This window comes from Bos taurus, chromosome 15, assembly GCF_002263795.3.
Source record: "Bos taurus isolate L1 Dominette 01449 registration number 42190680 breed Hereford chromosome 15, ARS-UCD2.0, whole genome shotgun sequence".
Classification (NCBI taxonomy): Eukaryota; Metazoa; Chordata; class Mammalia; order Artiodactyla; family Bovidae; genus Bos; species Bos taurus.
In genome coordinates, this window is record NC_037342.1 from 63,350,700 (window position 1) to 63,364,075 (window position 13,376).

Sequence of the window (13,376 nt, forward strand, 5' to 3'; positions counted from 1 at the left end):
CTAAACTTTTCATTGTACTTTTTATGTATGCTAATATATTTAAGGGTTATATTTTATTCTATGAATGTTTTTTAGATCCTAAATTACTGTTTTTGGATTAACAAATATATTTCTCTTAACTGGGTATATTTTTTTAGCTTCTCCAAGTTTTTGTTCATTACCCTATTTGTTTTGTCTGTTTTTCACACTGGAGATTTTCAAATACCCAGTGATCCTTAACTGTTTGTTCCTATTTAAGAATGAAGTATTAAATAGCCAGTTAAAAGTTTTGTCAACTACAAAGTTTTTTCACTACAGTGGTGGCTTCACTGTGCATTGACCTGGCTGAACTGTTTCATCAGGAGACCTTAATTGCAGGTTAGTCGCCACAGAATCTTCCATTCTGCTGCCTGGATGTTACAAGGCACTTAACTGTCCTCCAAATGGGGAGACTGCTTGGAGGCTTCAGAATTCAGTATATAGACTTTCCAAACTATTTTTAAAATAATACTCTCTGTACTGTGCTAGTAAACTAGGTCTCAACAAAGCCTTATTTGTAGCATTTGCCAATCTCATTAAAGTTAAAAAAAACAACTCACTGTGGTTAATTCAAGCTACCACTTATTTAAACCAGCTTACAAAATGACAACAGCTCTAATAACCAGCTCTCCCCGGTACAAACTGCCTCCAGCACACCACTGGATCTTTCCAGTCTCAGTTGCTCCTCAAACACTCCAACTAGTTCTCTATCTTTTGCCCATTAGAAGATAGGGAGTGACTGTGCAGATTAGGGAGAAGAATCTGAATGTGCAATAGCTTTCCATGCAGACCTTCTAGCTACTGGCACCAGTTGTGCATCTTACTTTAGAGGCACATGATGCTTGCAATTCCTGATAATTTCTGTTGCTTTAACTTGGGTTTTTACTTTCTCTCATTTGGTGAGTAAATGACTAATTTTCCATTTGGTTTAAAACTTTATTTTTATTGTTTCTTCTCCCCATTTCTGCATTCTTGTGGTTTTTATGTCATTTTATTGCAGCTTCAGAAGGAAATAGAAGGGAATGTATAGGTTCAATCCAATATGTTTAACCAGAAGCCCTGACCTGGCAATATCTGAACTTGCAGAGTCTGAATTTACTCACTGTTAATCACCCATTAATTTAATAAGATTTAATGAGCTCCTATTATGTGTCAGAAACTTTTTTGGGCTCTTATACTATATTAGTAAAAATGTTAGTATTTTTATGGAATTTATATTCTACCAGGGAATTATTTGGTATTATCTGCACCTGGATTAACAAATTTGAAAACCTTCTCTGACAAAATATATATTGTGGAAAATCAAAATAAAACCACTAGTTAATGCTTTAATATACCAAAAACTAAGTAAATTATTCTGGTTAATACTATGTTAACACTATGACTATAGCAGCAAACTAAATAAATAGTCTTCCTAACACTATGATTATAGCAGCATAACTATACTTTTATCTGGACTAAACTATAATTAAATCACAGTAAAAAATATTCTCTATCATGAGAATTTAGGTCTTCTATGCTCCAAACTGTACTTTAAAAAAAATAAGACAGATGACAGCATGACTGCAGAGCACTGAAAAACAGCAGGCCATTATGAAGAGTAATGATCCCTTTTAGTACAGGTGGAATTAGAATGCTCCTCAGGAAAACACTTAAGATATCTATGCAGCATAATCCTCAGCAACAGTTCAACATTAATATTTTGTTATACTATATATCAGTGGTTCTCCAACACCAGTCTGTAAACAAGAACTGATCCATGACAAAAATCTCACTAGTCCATGGCAAAAAATGTCAATGTAAGGTCATTGAATGTGTTTTCCTATAAAGGACTGTCCTTTATCTGATATTACATCCTTAATATACTTTTGGTGTTAAAATGTTATCTTTTATAAAATGAAAGTGATGATAGATGGTACTATTTTTTTTAATGCCCTTAACTGTTATAATAAAAAGCAGACAATTCTATCTCGTTCTTGCCAATACTTTGAAATTTTACTACTACATGAAATCTAGTTTCTCTACTATCAAGGCTTAGGCAATAACGGGTCTAGTATAAGAGAGAGGCATTTGGATTAACTAAAATATTTCCATTTATAGCTAAAAATCCTGGAAACAGTTGTTGTCATCATTAACTCAAAGACACTATTAGGTTGGTGCAAAAATAAGTATGGTTTTGCACTGTTGAACTTTGCCATTTGCTGTTGGAATCCATTCTTAAATAAATGTGGTTGTTATACATCATTTTGATGTGCATTTCTTCCCTTATGTTTTTTGCTAATGAATGATTTGCTGTTTATTTTATATGTACTTTAGTCTACAGAAATATGGAAATGATGTTAGACAAAAAGGAAATTCGAGAAATTTTTCTTGAGTTCAGAACAGGTCACAAAGCAGTGGAGACAATCACAACATGAACACATTTGGCTAAGGAACTGAATGTACAACGCAGTGGTGGTTTAAGAAGTTTTGCAAAGGAGACGAGAGCCTTGAAGATGAGCATAGTGGCGGGCCACTGGAAGCTGACAACGACCAACTGAGAGGATCACCGAAGCTACTACATGAGAAGGCCCAAGAACTCAATGTTGACATTCTATGGTCACGTGGCATTTCAAGCAAATTAGAAAGGTGAAAAAACTCGGTAAGTGGGAGCCTCATGAGCTGACCAAAAATCAGAAGCATTGTCGTTTTGAAGTGTCCTCTTCTCTTATTCTACACAACAACAAACCATTTCTCAATTTGGATTGTGATGTGCAAAGAAAAGTGGATATTATACAACAATCAGTGATGACCAGCTCAGTGGTTGGACCAACAAGAAGCTCCAGAGCACTTTCCAAAGCCAAACAAGAACGAAAAATAAGTCACGGTCACTGTTTGGTGATCTGCTGCTGGTCTGATCCAATCAGCTTTCTGAATTCTGGCGAAACCATTACATCTGAGAAGTACGCTCAGCAAATTGATGAGAAGCATCGAAAATGACAATTCTTGCAGCCAGCATTGGCCAACAGAAAGGGCCCAACTCTTCTCTGTGACAATGCCCAGTTGCATGTTGTACAACCGTTTCAAAAGTTGAACCAATTAGGCTACAAAGTTTTACCTCATCTGCCATATTCACCTGATCTCTCACCAACCGACTACTACTTCTTCAAGCTGTCTACAATTTTTTGCAGGGAAAAATGCTTCCACAACCAGCAAGAGGCTGCTTTCCAAGAGTTTGTTGAATCCCAAAGCACTGATTTTTATGCTACAGGAATAAACAAACATCTCTTGTTGGTAAAAAATGTGTTGACTGTAATGGTTCCTATTTTGATTAATAAAGATGTGTTTGAGCCTGGTTATAATTATTTAAAATTCAGAGTCCAAAACCATAATTACCTTTGCACTGACCTAATATATCATCTATGACTACCATAGGCCCTGTAGAATTCAACAATACATAAACACTTGATTTAGAGCTGATGAAGGGCAATTTGAAAGTTGTGGTCTTTGTATAACTGATACAGCAAGACTGGAATTTCCAACAGATCTAGGAAATATATCGTAACAGTGTAATGTTGTAGAAATAGTGCTGAAGTAGAATCGAGACAAAGATTTAATTCTGGTTTTGCCACTAATTTGGGGCCTTGAACTATACTGCTTGACTCTTGTGGATCTCCATTTCATCACAAAATGAAATGGTTGGATTGGTTAAACCAATAAGTCGGTTCTTTACATCAGGTGGCCAAAGTATTGGAATTTCAGCTTTAGCATCAGTCCTTCCAATGAATATTCAGGACTGATCTCCTTTAGCATGGATTGGTTGCATCTCACTGCAGTCCAAGGGACTCTCAAGAGTCTTCTCCAACACCACAGTTCAAAAGCATCAATTCTTCAGTGCTCAGCTTTCTTTATAGTCCAACTCTCACATCCATACATGACTACTGGAAAAACCATAGCTTTGACTAGACGGACCTTGTTGGCAAAGTAATGTCTCTGCTTTATAATATGCTGTCTAGGTTGGTCATAGCTTTTCTTCCAAGGAGCAGTGTCTTTTAATTTCATGGCTGCAGTCACCAACTGAAGTGATTTTGGAGCCCCCCAAAATAAAGTCTGTCACTGTTTCCACTGTTTCCCCATCTATTTACCATGAAGTGATGGGACCAGATGCCATGATCTTAGTTTTCTGAATGTTGAGTTTTAAGCTAACTTTTTCACTCTCCTCTTTCACTTTCATCAAGAGGCTCTTTAGTTCTTCACTTTCTGCCATAAGGGTGGTGTCATCTGCATATCTGAGGTTATTGATATTTCTCCCGGAAATCTTGATTCCAGCTTGTGCTTCATCCAGCCTGGCATTTCTCATGATGTACAGTCCTGGGTGTTGTTTGGAAGGAATGATGCTAAAGCTGAAACTCCAGTACTTTGGCCACCTCATGCAAAGAGCTGACTCATTGAAAAAGACTCTGATGCTGGGAGGGATTGGGGGCAGGAGGAGAAGGGGACGACAGAGGATGAGATGGCTAGATGGCATCACTGACTCGATGGACATGAGTTTGAGTGAACTCTGGGAGTTGGTGATGGACAGGGAGGCCTGGCATGCTGCAATTCAGGGGGTCGCAAAGAGTCAGACTCGACTGAGCAACTGAATTGAACTGACTCTGCATATAAGTTAAATAAGCACAGTGACAATATACAGCCTTGATGTACTCCTTTCCCAACTTGGAACCAGTCTATTGTTCCATGTCTGGTTCTAACTGTTGCGTCTTGATGTACACATGGATTTCTCAGGAGGCAGGTCAGGAGGTCTGGTATTCCCATCTCTTTAAAATTTTCCACAGTTTGTTGTGATCCACACAAAGGCTTTGGCATAGTCAATTAAGCAAAAGTACATGTTTTTCTGGAACTCTTGCCTTTTTCAGTGATCCAGCAGATGTTGGCAATTTCATCTCTGGTTCCTCTGCCTTTTCTAAATCCAGCTTGACCATCTGGAAGTTCGTGGTTCACATACTTTTGAAGCCTGGCGTGGAGAATTTTGAACATTACTTTGCTAGCATATGATTTGAGTTTAATTGTGTGGTAGTTTGAGCATTCTTTGGCATTGCCTTTCTTTGGGATTGGAATGAAAACTGACCTTTTCCAGTCCTGTGGCCACTGCTGAGCTTTCCAAATTTGCTGGCATATTGAGTGCAGCACTTTCACAGCATCATCTTTTAGGATATGAAATAGCTCAACTGGAATTCCATCACCTCCACAAGCTTTGTTCATATTTGCAGATAACTGGACTTTATGAAACTTTTAAAAATCTTTTATTGGAGTAGGTGAAAGGGTTAAAAGAAGGGAGAGATTTGGCTCTAGCATAAGTTTTCCCTCTCTGCCTTCCAGGTGAAATTTGTACAGTATTGGGGGGGCAGGCAAGAGAAATGAGCGAGGCAAACCTCTCTTTACATAACTAATCATAGAACATCAATGGTGAAAAGATAGTGTTTCACTGTTCAGGTTAAGTTTGGTTTCGTTCAGTGAGGATGGATTCAGTATAATTTCTGGGGCCATATGCAAAATTTAAAAAAAGAAGAGAAAAAAAAAAGCTATTAAAGATACTGATACTAAACCTTTTCTTTATGGTTCTTCCATCTCTCTTTGTCTCTCTACCCCTATCCACCTGTCAAGGTGCTTTTTATTTTCTCTTTAATGTCCCCTGGGATAAGATAGTCAAAGGCCAAAGACAGATCCTCACAGATGCCTAAGGGCCTCACCACACAACTTAGCTTTGAGTTCTACCTCCTGCAAGCTGCAAGACCCATGTATTATGTTCTGTCTGAAGTTGGGGAAGTCAGTCTCTCCATCCCATGGGCCCTCTGGCGTTCTGGCTGAAGTTGGGGAAGTCACTCTCTCCATCCCATGGGCCCTCTGGCAGATGGGTAACCCCTAAAGGATTGCAACTGCCAGGCAGGGATGCAGCTCACTACCTGGACTGAGGACTCACTTCCTGCCAAGACACCTACCTCATGTGCTAGGCATGGTCAACCTGGGGAAAAGATGCTGCAGGGCACATGTACTCAACTCAGACCCACCCTGCTACATCTAGGCCTCTGCCAGTGTGGGGTGCGCATGCTAAGTTGCTTCAGTTGTGTCCCTCTCTTTGTGACCCTATGGACTGTAGCCTGCCATGCTCCTCTGTCCATGGAATTCTCCAGGCAAGAATACTGGTTGCCATGCCCTCCTCCAGGGGATCTTTCTGATCCAAGGATCAAACCCACCTTTCTTATGTCTCCTGCATTGGCAGGTAGGTTCTTTACCACTAGCACCAGCTGGGAAGCCCAAACATTGGTAAATGACAATAGAACACACAGGCCTCTATCCACCAGTGTGACCCAGCCAACATAGAGTGGTGCAAGATAGGAGCAGAGAGGATAAGGCTGTGCAGGGCCCAGGGCACCAAAGGGCAGAAGAGACAGCAGCCAAGAATGGTTCCTTGGAGGCAATGGGGGGCTGGAGAATGCCAAAGCTGGGGCTTCAAGCCCTGGTGCAAGTTCCATTTTACCATCAGACTTAATTTACAAAGCATACATTTAAATATAAAAGTTAATAAAAATGTCAAGGAAGTGACCACAGAATATTAAACCTGAAACTTGAGGCTCCTCTGGCTATCAGCCTTATGCAACTATACTGGTTACATTCTCATGAAGCTGGTCCAGGCCTCTGCTGATGGTGGTCTTTTCATCGGAGGTGAATATACTTTTCTTGGGAAATGTTGAGCTTCATGCTTCATTATCAAGAATCCCTTCAGAGGGGCACAAATATCTTCCACTGGCCACCACAGTGGAACATGTCCCCAACTCCTCTTGAGTTAGACATCCCATCACTTGCCAGTTTCTGCTCTTCCACTAACCACTACGTTCCTTCATGTGAAGCCAAGGAACCACCATGTTCTTGCTTATGACCCTTCTAGGGCCATACAGCGTTAGAACAAGCATAATACACACTTCAAGTCCCACTGGAACAGATTCCTCCAAAAACTTTACTCCTTGAAATTTCTAGACTGAAACCTGGGCATCAGTCTAGATGTTCTTGGTACAACTTCCAAACTTCAAGAAATATACATCAAATTCTCCCACAAAATGAATTTGTCACAATTTACTGGCAGCACCACAGTGAACCTTTAGGTTCAATAGCATCACAAGCATCCATCTAAAAAATTAAGATGGCAGTCTCCCCTTCTTGTACCCCAATTTTTACATAATTTTCCTGTAGACTCCTTCATTTTGATTCATGAGGGGAAAGACATCTCTCTAAACTAGGGATGTAAGAGAAAAGTATCACTTAATGAACCCTCATTCCCAAAACACTCCCATAACTTCTTCCTCTCCCCAGTCATTTTCTTATACATACTGGGAAGAAGATCATGAGGTGATTGCTGTGGTAAAGGACCAGTTCTATCATGGTCTTGTGAAAAGGGATCTGCCTCCCACCCCACTTCTGAAAGCTCACTGATTCCTCTCCTAGAATGTGGTGTCACTTGTCACCTTTTATTTCCAGTTTTGAATCTTGAGAAAAAATACCCAATCTGTTACAAAATTAAATCAATTACTTGTTAAAACTGAATGTTTAACTAGTGACTTAAACGCTAAAAAAATGCTCTTTTTTGTCTTCTTTGGACACTGATACCAAGTTGATGAAGGAGGTCAATACTTTACCCCTAAAATTAAAAATCTCAGATAAAGCTGGACATATGAAAGCAACTAAACAGGTAAAGTTCATTAGATAAAATATGCATATATATATAAAATCAGGGTATGTTTTATATATATATATATATATATATCCTAATTATTTTCTTTTATCACCTTCAATTTTTCTTCCATTTCAGTATTAGCTTGAGTCTGTTGCTGAAGTAACTGCTGCAATTGTTGGAAAGAAATGATGATACCCTTTAAAAAAATATAAATATGATATATTAATTGAAAAAGTTTTAAGGCAGTAGGTATATGTTTCTAAACTCACATTCTTAAAATATATTTTCTAGTTTCTTATTACAGTTTAATTTCAATGCCATAATAAACAATATATTAAAATAAACTAATGGCACATTTATTAATATTTAATGTAATTTGTATTATATGATCTCTTACAAAGTACTATTTCTAAGAGTTCCTCAAATAATTAACAAAGTTTTTGAAATGGGACATGGATTCTGAGACACTACTGAAAAATGTAAAGTATTCAAAACAAAACTACTGTTGGCTTTCTCCTCAAATAGTAAATATATCGCTACTAAAATGGCATAGTGCTAACGGGTGAGGATGGCCTGGTATGCATTCAGGATCAAACAGAGAAAAATCAGAAGAGAAAAAAAAGAAAAAGGAGAAATTTTATTCACATATCTTTTTCTAAGAATAGAATAATTATAAATATGAAATTCAAATGAGAGTATAATGTCCTATAAAAGCATGCTATAAGGATAAATACATTTCAATAATTATCTACTAGAGTACCAGTAGTCTAAACTAAGGAAAACAGTGATTTATATTTATATACTTTATTTATAAATTATTTTAGTGTAATCTTTTTCCAGCTTTATTGAGATATAATTGACATATGTGTAAGCTTAAAGTATAAAATATGATGATTTGATACACATATGTATTGTGATATAATTATTAAAATAAGGTTAACATCTCTATTACCACACATAATCACCAACTTTTTTGTATGTGGGAGAACATTTAAGATCTATTCTCTGTAAAAAATAAATAAGCTACAAGGATATATTGTACAGAACAAGGAATTCAGTCAATATTTTATAATAACTTTAAATGCAGCATAATCTAAAAATTTTGAATCACTGTTGCATAGTTAAAACTAATATAACATTGTAAATCAACTAGACCTCAACTAAATAAGTATTTTTAAACATGTCTTCAGAATCTCATTAAAAAAAACTCTACTCTCTTAGCAACTTTCAAATATGACATCATGCTGCACATTACATACCTAGAACTAACTCATTTTACAACTGGAAGTTTGTACCCTTAGATGACCATCTCCTCATTTCTCCTCTGATTTTTTTTTTTGGCAGTACTTTATAGCATGTGGGATCTTAGGTTCCCAAACAGGGATCGAACCTTCACCCTTTGCATTAGAAGCGTGGAGTCTTAACCACTGGACCACCAAGGAAGTCCCTGATTTATTTTTTATGTGAATACAGGTTAGACTTGGTTTAAAAGGTACATATGTGATCTATTCAATATACACCGAGTGTTTACTGAGTGCTAGGAATTGACCTAGGCATGATTCAATTTGTTGTTTATCTTCCATACTGTATTTGGTTTTCAGAATATTTACTGACTTCCAAAATATCTCATGATTGCTTGCCTGTTTTTCGTCTTGAATACAGGTTATCTCTTCATTGATCTTCTTATTTAATTCCAATTCCTAAAAATTTGAATAATTTTAAAGTTAAGATACAACATTCAGCAAATTATACATTCAATTCAGGACTTAACAAATTCAGGAGTATCATGACCTATTTTTACTCCAGAGTACCAATGTTTGTCTACTGTTGAATTAATGATTCTAGTGAAGTGAAGATGGTGTTAGAGATTCAATACAGGCTGGTGCAAACTTATAAGTGTTAATGTTGAAGACAACAAAATTTCTCATCTCAAAAAGCTTTCCTGAAGATATCATTATGCCAGACGATTACCTGAAAGTGAAAGTGAAGTCACTCAGTCATGTCCAACTCTTTGCGACCCCATGGACTGTACCCCTCCAGGCTCCTCCATCCAAGGGATTTTCCAGGCAAGAATACTGGAGTGGGTTGCCATTTCCTTCTCCAGGGGATCTTCTTGACCCAGGGATTAAACCTGGGTCTCCAGCATTGCAGGCAGACTCTACTGCCTGAGTCACCAGGGAGTATTACCTCTAAAAGGAATTGTAAAGTGCAAGTCCCTCAGTCATATCTGACTCTTTGCGACCTCATGGACTATCCAGTCCATGGAATTCTCCGGCCAGAATACTGGAGTGGGTAGCCTTTCCCTTCCCGAGGGGACCTTCCCAACCCAGGGATTGAACCCAGGTCTCCTGAATTGCAGGCTGGTGCAGGCGGATTCTTTACCAGCTGAGCCACAAGGAAAGCCCTGATTACTGGACACCAAAGTAAAGTAAAAATAAAGTGGTTATAGATAGATAATGCCAAAAGGTATCTAGCAATTTTTCAAAAATTCATGAAATCTTTCTTTACTATGTATATTAACTCTACAAAGAAGGGAAAATTTTGTATCATACTCCTCTTATTAAATTGTTTACATAATCTCATAAATTTTACAAAAATTTTAATTTTATAAACAAGGATATATTTAAATAAATACCATGTTGAGTCTTTCTTCAAGTTCTTGAAATTTTTGTTCTTTAATTGTTAAATTGTTTTCTGCTCCCATCTTCTGTTGTTGACATGTGACTTTGGTCTTTATCAAGTCTGAGGTTACTGTTTTAAGTTCCTTAACATAAAAAACATCAAACAAAGAATTCAGTATAGATATTTCATTAAAGCAAGGCACTTTTCTGAGAGTTTAAAGTTCATTTTAAATCTATTCTAGTACAGTCCATGGGGCTGCGAAGAGTTGGACACAATTGAGTGACTACGACTGACCCGTTAAGGTCTATTTTCCCTACTTGCCTTGCGAGATAATTAGCCAATGTGGAAATGCTGTCTGTGGTTACAGAATAGGCAAACACAATGACACAAAGCTAGAATGCATGATCTTTGTTCTTAAAAAGAATACACGAACTAAATGAACTAATCAACCAGAAGTAGGGTGTTTTCCCAGATGACTTATTCAACAAAAATCCTCTAAGATAAAAGATTATATGAAAGATTATCAATTTCCAAGTTATTAGCAGCTAATAAGAAAAATTTATTTAAGAAATAATTATAATGTGATGAGTGTTTTAACAGGAAAAGTTTAGGAAAGTACAGAAGTTTAAAGGATGAAACAGTTTGGTCGAGGGCATGAGGAAGGCATTACACAGGACAGTGGTATTTAAACTGAGTCTGTAAAGATAAATTTTTGCAGAGGACAAAAAATAAGTAGATATTCCAGGCCAAAACATTCAGAAAAGTACAGAAACATGAAAAAGCATGGTATTTTTCAAGGAAACAGAACTAAAATAATAAGACCAGAACTAGTATGTCATGGGTAAAAGGGAGGAATTTAAGATACTTGCTCCTTGGAAGGAAAGCTTTGACAAACCTACACAAGTGTACCAAAAAGCAAAGACATTACTTTGCCAACAAAGGTCCATATATAGTCAAAACAATGGTTTTTTCCAGTAGTCATGTATGGATGTGAGAGTTGGACCATAAAGAAGGCTGAGTGCTGAAGAATTAATGCTTCTGAATTGTGGTGCTGGAGAAGAGTCCCTTGGACAGCAAGGAGATCAAATCAGTCAATCCTAAAGGAAACCAACACTATTCAGTGGAAAGACCTGATGCTGAAGCTCCAATACTTTGGCCACATGATGCAAAGAGCTGATTCACTGAAAAAGACCCTTACGCTGGGAAAGATTGAGGGCAAGAGAAAAAGGGGGCAACAGAGGACGAGATGGTTAGATAGCATCACCAACTCAATGGACATGAATTTGAGCAAACTCTGGGAGACAGTGAAGGACAGCAGAAACTGGTGAGCTACAGTCCATAGGATCACAAGGAGTCGGACATGAATTAGTGTCTGAACAACAAGTTTTGACTAGAAATTTGGCAAAATTCAAGTATCAAAAGATTTGTAGGCCAAGCTAAAGAGTTCTAATTTTACAGACAATGAGGAATTAACCACTGAAGGATTTTGCTTAAGAGAATGACATAACAAGATGTGCCTTTTAGAAAAATAACTCTGGCATCATTACAAAGGACAGAATTTACGGTGACATAAAAGAAGTCTACATTGTGAAGTTACATGTTCATGGAGTTTAACAGATACATCTGAATACATTTAAATCCAGAAATACCAACTTCTGAGGGGGTGTGTATTCTATAGTACTGCTGTTTTGTTCAAGGATCTGATTTTCTTGATTATACAGCATCATAACCAGAGATCAACTTGCCAACATCTGTTGGATCATAGAAAAAGCAAGAGAATTCTAGAAAAACATCAACTCCTGCTTCATTGACTACAATAAAGCTTTTGACTGTGTGAATCACAACAAACTGTGGAAAATTCTAAAAGAGATGGGAATACCAGACCACCTGACCTGCCTCCTGAGAAACCCGTATGCAGGTCAAGAGGCAACAGTTAAAACCAGACATGGAACAATGAACTGGCTCCAAATTGGGAAAGGAGTATGTCAAGGCTGTATACTGTCACCCTGATTATTTAACTTCTATGCAGAGTACATCATGTGAAATGCTGGGCTGGATGAAGCACAAGCTGAAATCAAGATTACCGGGAGAAATATCAATAACCTCAGATATGCAGATGACACCACCCTTATGGCAGAAAGTGAAGAGGAACCAAAGAACCTCTTGATGAAAGTGAAAGAGGAGAGTGAAAAAGTTGGCTTAAAACTCAATATTCAAAAAACTAAGATCACAGTATCCGGTTCCATCACTTCATGGCAAATAGATGGGGAGACAATGGATACAGTGACAAACTTTATTTTCTTGGGGGTAAAAAATCACTGCAGACAGTGACAGAAGCCATAAAATTAAAAGACGCTTGCTCCTTGGAAGAAAGGCTATGACAAACCTAGACAGCATATTATAAAGCAGAGACATTACTTTGCCAACAAAGGTCCATCTACTCAAAGCTATGGTTTTTTCCAGTATTCATGTATGGATGTAAGAGTTGGACTATAAAGAAAGCTGAGCACAGAAGAATTGATGCTTCTGATCTGTGGTATTGGAGAAGACTCTTGAGAGTCCCTTGGACTGCAAGGAGATCAAACCAGTCAATCCTAAAGGAAATCAACCCTGAATATTCATTAGAAGGACTAATGCTGAAGCTCCAGTACTTTGGCATGTGATGCAAAGAACTGACTCATTAGAAAAGACCCCAATGGTGGGAAAGATTGAAGGTAGGAGGAGAAGTGGATGACAGAGGATGAGATAGTTGGATGGCATCACCAACTCAATGGACATGAGTTTAAGCAAGCTCCAGGAGTTGGTGATGGACAGGGAAGCCCAGTGTGCTACAGTCCACGGGGTTGCAAAGAGTTGGACACAACTGAGCGACTGAACTCCCTTTGAACTCTGAAAGCCCCCAAGAGAAGCCACAAATGCCAGATACTAGCTTCAGAAACATGATATCAGGTTCTGCTAATCAGCAACACCTATCTTGGATATTGGATCCAGAACTAGTCGGTAGAAGCAGAGGCCATGCTAGTCGTGT

At 37.8% G+C, this 13,376-nt stretch overlaps 1 protein-coding gene across 1 annotated transcript in view; it reads right to left on the minus strand.

The window, feature by feature from the left end:
* CCDC73 (coiled-coil domain containing 73) overlaps positions 1 to 13,376 on the minus strand; it is a 115,974-nt gene that overhangs the window by 34,405 nt on the left and 68,193 nt on the right. Inside the window, 3 exon segments of the mRNA NM_001192547.1 lie at positions 7,821 to 7,922; positions 9,367 to 9,426; positions 10,362 to 10,490. Coding sequence (NP_001179476.1) covers positions 7,821 to 7,922; positions 9,367 to 9,426; positions 10,362 to 10,490 — 291 coding nt within the window.